Genomic DNA, 8,600 nt, shown 5'->3' on the forward strand with positions numbered 1-8,600 from the left:
GGATAGAATTAAACTGTTTAAACAAGAAGGAGTAAGGGTGGAGTAGAGAGGTATAAAATAGTTAACAGAAAAGCGGGAGCAAGAGAATTATAGAGGGTTGAGAGTGGGGTTGGGGATACGCTTATAATATAACAGTTCTTCTTTTTTATGTACGCGTGTGCGAGTCCAGTATTTTTTATTCGAGTTCGAGTCTGAGTAATTCTGAAATACTCGACTGCGTTTCTAGTAAACTGTTTACGTCACTGGCTACCCGCCATATTTGTCTATGATGTACCCTGCATACCTGCTCTTTCGAACTATCACTGTGGCCAAACTAACGGACGTAAGGAATTTTGAACACTTATTGTGGACGTAATAAAGATTGCAAGACAATAAATAGAACGTGCTTTCCTTCTTTCGTCTATTTTTATAGAAAGCAACAAAAATAATTCCGGAAATTGCCTCAAGAACCATAGTTAGACATCAAATTTGGACCCAGGAAAACAAATCAGCTATGAATTGTATGCAACTAAAATGTTTGTTTTCTATTGTTTGTAGCACACACCCATAAAGAACACTAAAAGGACCCGCGAAGGCAACAGTCTGTCCAATTGTCACAGTTTGTTACAGTCAGTAAGTCGCTCCTTTGTGTGATAAACACAGAAACATTGCTCTATGCCCAGCGGCACTTGGCACTCAGAGCACCAGAAAATGAGTTTCTACCCTTTTCCTGCTCTTTCACCGGTGTGTTAGCGGTTATAGTTTTTAAAAGCAGTACCTACGCCATATATGCTGCTGTAATAACGGAAAAAAAACACCCGTTCCGAATCTGAACTTAAAAACTGCAGGGGTTGCAGCAAAGGTTGTCAGCGAAAACAGAATGATCGCGTCATATTATAATGCGGCACGGGTAGCCAGAGAGTTGTGTGGGTGAGATTTGGGGAGACTAAGCCAAAAAGCAGTGAAAGCCAAGAGGCTATTAATATCGTGTTGCGTGGTAGCGTGGACTTGGGAGAAATGAGTCTGAGTCATAATTCATATTACATGTACATAACAAGTATTACTGACTTGTAATTGGGAAACAGAAAACATAGTGGGCGTAGAGAAGGGGTGGATAATTCGATTGTTGGGTGGTGTCGGCGGTGGCCTAGTTGTTAGGATTTTGGGACTCGCATCCGGAAACGTTACGGCCAAGTCGTGTGTTGAGGTCCACTCAGGGGCCCGACGTTGTGTCCTTGGGAAAGACCCTTTTCACAGTTCCTCACTTCACCCAGCGGGAATGGGTACCCAGCCATTTACAGCCAAAGATTTTATAATAACTTTGGTAGTTTTTGAATGCGTGCAATCCGCAGCTTGAGTTTGTATCTTCTTTATCCCCCCCCCCCCAACTTTTAAAAAGTATTTGTTAGTCTAATCTCTAATCTTATGCGAGCTTATTGTGTTGCAAGTGCCGTAAAACTCTTACTAAAACTAAAACAGAATAATATTCGAGTGGACTGGAGAACTCGCACACCCTCTACTGCTAGAGTAATAATATAGACTGTACATTCCAACTCGCAGTTTAAGTTCGGCAGCTGACAAAGAGATTTTTTTTTCCATTTATGAATTTTAAAACAATGCGTGAAATGCGAAAGTGCATTTAAATATCAATGCTTTGCCAAGTACTTTAAGAGAGATCAAAACCTTTTGATTCCTTCAAATGTCAGCTGAAGTCATTTCTGTTTTTTAAATTAATAAGATGAATATTTGGAGCGATTTGCTTTTGGTCAGAACACAACGTTTTATGTTACTTTTGTATTATGTTGTAAAGCGCTCAGAGCCTGAATACTTTAATTGGGATTGAGCAGTACATAAGTGTCCTTTATTATTATTATTATTATTATTATTATTATTATTATTATTATTATTATTATTATTATTATTATTATTATTATTATTATTATTATTATTATTATCATTATTATTATTATTATTATTAAAAGAGCATAGAGCTTCCTGTTCGGAGGGGGGGTTTGCACTATTATATATACAAAATGCTTTTAATTATAACTGTGATCACTGAGGCAGCTTTGTGCACGGGCCTCAAAGACATATTATTTCTGTTGCATTGCATTGAAACCAGGCGCTTGTCAAAATACGAAGCCGGAGAAACTGACATGACCTGTTCAGTTTACTGGGCAATTTTTCATCAAATTTTCATTTTGGGGTTGAACGCCTTTTTAAAGTCCATCTAAATAGACATTTCAGTATTACTCTTGCTGAAAACCTTTGATTAAAACAACACAAGTTGTAAATTTGCATTTCGAAGGACATTCAAGCTATGGGACGTATCAATCTTTGGCGGCTATTTTCTTAATAATTTTACCTTTGACAGCAGGCAACCCCACCTCCTTCAATTGCAAATATCTGGACTTCAATTTAAGATGGATGGATATTTGTTTTCATCAAAAGCAGGGGAAATAAACTAGTTTTAAGAATATAACAAAACCTCTATATGCTCAAAAATTGACGTGAGCTCTATTCGACCACGGAGACTCACATTTACTGTAATCTACTTCTTTATTCTTTTAACGTTCGTTCCGAAAATTTGCTTAGCATAGCCCCACCCTAACTTTATGCCAGGACTAACTTTATGCCAGAGTATTCATATATAATTTGAATTTATTTACCTTTGTCTTGTTGCTTTTTAATGCCATATAACATGAAAGGAACACTGATTATTACAGAGTTAATTATGCGTTCAGTTGTACTTTAAATAAGACTTAATAATATATATTATATATGCTTAGAAGGGTGGTGTTCTTTTAAAAGATTAATCACTATTAAGCTCTACATAAATGTCATTTATTATTATTATAATTGTTTGTTGAATTGGAGGTAGATGCATATGTGTGTGTGTGTGTGTGTGTGTGTGTGTGTGTGTGTGTGTGTGTGTGTGTGTGTGTGTGTGTATGTATGTATGTATGTATGTATGTATGCACACACAAATACACACACTAACACACACACACACACACACACACACACACACACTAACTCACACACACATGTGGGCGCGCATCAATAGACATACACTCTCACACACGTTCTCCTCCACAGACATCTTTATATATAAGCATCATACTAATTGTAATAGTATGCTTGCACTCACAAACAGGCTCACAATCACAAGTCTGATAATGTGAAAGTACAAAATGAACAAACTTGTTAACATTAAGCTAGATTTTCATGTACATATAACATCTAACCGCTTTTATCCGAGAAGGCGAAAATTCTCGTAGGTCTCATGATTGTGCAAGTTGCGCTCGTTAAAGATCCCCTGGTGGTCCAAAATTGATAGCTTTAGGCTTCTTCGGCCAAAATAAAAAGAGCAATAACTCGGCCATTAGAGTACTCATTTTAACCAAATTTCCTACAAAAACAGTTCAACCTGAGGGAAATCCTTTTTTTTTTTTAGTATGAAGAAAATTCGTAAACGATTCCGTGAAATATCACATTTTAAAATGTTCAACCAAATTTGGGTAAGTCGCAAAAAATGTCCCTTTTCGTTCAGCTATAGCGGTGTCATCGACCCATTTTGGTTTCAGAACGTGGAATCTCACCGTGCTGAGAAAGTTTTGCAGAAGTTCGGAGAGGAAAAGTTATTATTCTGTTGAGTCCTGTTTCTAGAGGGAAGGGGCTACACCCCAAATGTCAAGAGAGGCCCCTGTGTTGTTGTAAGACAGGATTAGAGAACGCTTCTTATTGCCGAATGTTTCCAAATAAATAGTCACCACATTCCTCCAAACCTGGGATCTTTAAATTATTAACTTTGAGGGTTTTTTGGCAAACAGAGTCGGCGAAAACAAGCCACAAACAATCGAACAGTTGAAACTCAATGTTGAACATTTAAAAGTCAATTTAGATCGATCATATATCAGGCGACTAGAACTATTAACATAGTGATACATGATTTATTAAGATTTAAATTGGTATGCTTCATGAGTGAGTGATTACTTTATCAAGTTGGGTTGTTGGGTTTTTTTTTTGAGTCGTCAATGTATTGAAACCAATCCTAACTTTGATGTTGACGGACCACATTGTGCGTTTTCCATCTTTTGCTGTTGTGCTCCACCTCTGGCTATCGAGATTTCCTTCAGACTGGTCTGATGTCGTTTTATTTGACCAAAGTTTTGTATTTGAGCACATTCCGTTGTTTTTAAAACATGTTTTGTCTTGTTTGGAGAATCTGACGCACTTCAATATTTGTTTTATCTAGATATAATATACAGGGTGGTCAAAAATGAGCCTATACAACTTTTTTTTCTCTAAATATCTCGGACACAATGTGATCTAGAATGTTGTAATTTGGAACAGATATAATTCATCCAAAAGGAAACTTATTATAAAATTCTGGAATTTCGAGAACCAGTGCTCTATATGTCCTTCTTTGGACTCGACAAATTTTAACTCGTTGTTCGTAATGTTCAGTGGTGGCCAAACACAAGGATCTACCCAAACATGAATACTCAAAGCCATTCACACTGTATACCTTACATTATGGAGTTGTATCTAGACACAAAAGGGGTATGGGTGAGGTTGCCCAAATAGACAGCATAATGAGGAGTTGACTTATCCTGAAAGATTAACATGGGCTTTGCCAAGAAAACAAATGCCATGGAGGGAAATGTTCACGCTTTTCAATACTGTGGAGGAATCATGAACACATTGTTATCATGTGATTCATGTCAGCTTCGCGAACAGGAGCATAGCACAGTCGTAGGTGAAGGTCTACCTTGATAATGCAGACTGTTGAGATGTAGGAAAGTCCAACCTAAGGACGTTGTCTACGGACGGACAGACGCCTCATGGGGCCCATTTACTGAATGCTGCACGCTGGGGACGTTTAAAGGGTTTCGAACGGTGTGTGTTTGACATTTAGTGGTCATTTTGTCTGGAAATGTTTAGTTCTGGTTCTCTACAGGTCCTAACAGATGGACCATTTTCATCAATGAGGCCTAAAGGACACTTTAACATTAATTCTGCACCTTGTGCGAAACTTACGAAATGAGTTGGAGGTGAGGAAATTTTCAACACCCGAAACTCCATGCTCTTTACTAATCTTTACCATGTCCTCAACATCCAAAGGAAACTTGACAAAAACTATCTGTAAACTTTTGTTGGCCTGCTAAACTACTGTAGCCCCCAGTATGTCCCATTCGTTGCGATTTTTAGTGGTCGGCCTGATGTGAACTAGTGTGTCTTGCTACAAAAATGGGGACACAGCTGAAAATGGGTTGTTGTTTTTTTACGTGCTATGTAGAGGGAAAACTATTCTGTGGATTTATCTAAAATGAATATCAGAAAAATTCTCTTTGACTCTCAAATGTTGTGTACAAATTTGAAACTTAAGACTTCAGTATGGCGGAAATTAATATAAACAAAAAGAAAGGAGTTTAGTTGTTTTGTGTTTCTTTATCACCCTGTACATTTGTATCCTTCCATTCCGTGGTTAACCTAAAAAAAGCGATTAAACAAGCAAAGAAACGAAGAGGAAAAACTTGGCAACGACATGAAGTTAGTTGCAAACTTATTAACAATAATGATAATAATAATTCACGCTCTACGGCATAATCTGTATGTTGCTATTCGATTATTATTACCCCCCCCCCCCCGGCAGACTCTAGAATACTCAAAAACATGTTCGGCTTCCCGAAAGACATAGCAGTGCAAGCTGCAGATTGCAAGCCCTCAGTCTCTTACAAACTGACAAGATCTTCCGCTGTCTATAGCTGGATACCTCGTGTAAAGTGCCTTTCCCAAGGACACAGTGTTGGGTCCCTGACCGGATTTGACCCTAAGACCTTACGAGTGCAAGTCCGAGAGCCTAACTACTAGGCCACCGACGCCACAAATAATGTAAACCTAGATTAAGCTGGTCTTTTTGATGAGGGAAAAACAAAGGATTACCAAACCTGTTACCTGTGGACAAAAATACTTTTGCAATGTAGAGACTTAATTTGTGTATCCCCTGTACTTTTGGAAGGCTATGTAGAAACCACAGGGCTTTGGATAAGTCGTGTTCAGGATGGGTAGGCGTTATAAGTTGAGGGGTCGTGACGTGCAGACCAGGCTGAACAAAAGACAAGTATGCTCACATCTGACGCACGAATAATCATTATTCTTCAAAGAAAAGTAATTGCTCTTGCTCATTATATTTTCAGTAACCATTATAAAATAAAAGTACATATGCTGACACACAAAACAAAAATGGAAAGAACAGCGAAAAAACAAAAGTAATTGTAACAAAACAAAAAAATAATAATGAATCTAGAGAGTGAATCAAACACCACTCTCATAATACAATAAAACAATCCTACTTAAATAGGTTTGTGTAATTATTGTTGCAACTTACGTAACGTGACAAAACTCACAAATTCCCATCAAGAGAGCCCACTCCCTACATTCTCCTTCCCTACCCGGACAGATCAAAGCCATGTAATTGCTCCAATGCCCGTGCAGTTCTGTACTCGCATAAACGTTGACTCACGGCTAACTTACACCGAGGTCATTCTCTCAGCCGTGCCAACGCGTAATTACCATTGCTACAATACGGTGGATTCAGGCGCTCGTCAAAATAAGGAAATCGAAGAAACTGACAATTTCCCTCCCTTTGTCCAATGTTTATGTGGGGTTTTCGTTGCTGTTTTTTTGTTGTTGTTGTTCTTGTTGTTTTGTCTTGTTTTGGACTCAACACCATTTCCGTCTATTTAAAAACAAATTTCTGAGAAGATTTTATTGAAAACATTGATCAAAGGCACATAAAATATAAATTTATATTTTCCAAGAACAATTAAGCTTTGAAGTTACCAAAAATTGGCGCCCATTTTCTTACTAAGTTTGCCTCTGACACCAGGTTACCCCCACCTCTTTCAATAGAAATATATTGACTTCTGTTTAAGCTAGAGGGGCTTTCCCCCACCCCCCCCCCCCAATCAAAAACAAGAAAAATAAACAGGCTTCAAATATATATCTATGACCCCATTCACCCAAAAATTGCTCAGCGCATGATTCCACCACGTCGTGACACATATTATGTCAGCTCCCTGTTCACGAATTCCAGCAATACAACTTAATTGTCTCCACTGATTGATCTCAGGTGTCTGGGTTATACTTCATTAATTATGCACCGACCGATTAACCGTTATTAGCGTATGTGTATAAAACGGACGAGAACTGCCCAGCCTGCATCTGTGAAATCTACTCAAGCAGCACCTCACGCATTGGGGAGTGAGACATTGAGACAGACAACGACACTCGCCCAAGTGAAGGAAGATAGAGATAATTTTTGTGTTTCTAACTTAGAATTAACAACACAAAACTTACGCCATGATCAAACCGCTGTGCGTCGTTCTGTTCGCTTTGGTACGTTCAACTTAATATTTTATAATAAATCATTTAAGGCTGATGTTACGCTTCTGTGTAAAACTGAAACAGCGAAACACTTGTAAATGTTAGTTCTTATTTTATAAATCCAATGAACTCTTAAGTAAGCCTCCTCCTGTTGCTATTTATTGTGGCGAAAGATGATGGGCTCTAGGAGAACAATTCTCTCAGCGTCACACCTTTAACACATACACACACATACACACACACACACACACACACACACACAAACACACACACACAAACAAACACACACACATACACATACACACACGTGTACAGAGACACATACACAAACAAACACACAATCACACACACAAACACACACACATATTATACATACACAAACACACACTAAATACACAGACACACAAATACACACAGAAACACAAACCTCCACACTTATTTCTATAACTTGAAACTAAGTTCAAATCTAAGATAGTAAAGGAATGCGTTTGAAAAGAAAATGGGTTGACATCTCGTAAAAACACCAAAAAAGTGCAAAAAGGAGATTTTGACAGACTCTTGTGCAGAACCAAAAGCTTATCAATTTATCTAACAGCCTGTTTTTATTCTCTTCATCAGGCAGCAGCCAATGCAAGTATTGGTGAGTATCTCGATTTTATACTACTCGTATGTATGTTTGGAGTAAGAAAGAGGTGGTGGTGGTAGTGGAAGAGGAAGAGGAGGAGGAGGAGGAGGAGGAGGAGAATAAGAAGGAGGAGAAAGCGGAGTAAGAGGAGAGTAAGAGGAGGACGGAGTAAGGAGATGGAGAATGGGGATGGAGGAAATGGAAGGAGGAGAAGAAGGATGAGGAGGAAGGAGTATTGACGAGGAGGAGGAGGGGGAAGAGGTGTAGGAGGTGGGCGACGGTTAATTTATACATTATCAAACAAAAGCAAACACCCATGACCGCACGTTACAATATTATTCTCTGATGTCGATAACATGAACATCCCCCCCCCCAAAACTTTTCTCTCTATCTCCCCCTCCCCAACCCCCAAACCTACCAGTCAAGCGTGAGACAGTCATCGATGAAGGAGACTATACTCTGAGTAAGTAATTTTACAAACTGTGCCATTGGCTATACACTTATTTCAATACAGGTTATGTCGAAGGTAAACAAACATACGATATAAAAATATTATGCCCGATTTAGAAAAGATTTGCTAGTCATGCCACTCCAAATATATATA

General features: G+C 38.5%; 1 protein-coding gene across 1 annotated transcript in view; it reads left to right on the forward strand.

Annotated features, from left to right (window-relative positions):
- Positions 1-7,201: 7,201 nt before the first annotated feature.
- The window catches only part of LOC101845567 (cartilage matrix protein), a gene marked incomplete in the record, with an annotated part of 12,007 nt that continues 10,608 nt past the window's right edge, over positions 7,202-8,600 (forward strand). The window contains 3 exon segments of the mRNA XM_013085716.2: positions 7,202-7,383; positions 7,990-8,011; positions 8,418-8,459. Coding sequence (XP_012941170.1) covers positions 7,348-7,383; positions 7,990-8,011; positions 8,418-8,459 — 100 coding nt within the window.

Source organism: Aplysia californica, unplaced genomic scaffold (assembly GCF_000002075.1).
Source record: "Aplysia californica isolate F4 #8 unplaced genomic scaffold, AplCal3.0 scaffold00400, whole genome shotgun sequence".
Lineage (NCBI taxonomy): Eukaryota > Metazoa > Mollusca > Gastropoda > Aplysiida > Aplysiidae > Aplysia > Aplysia californica.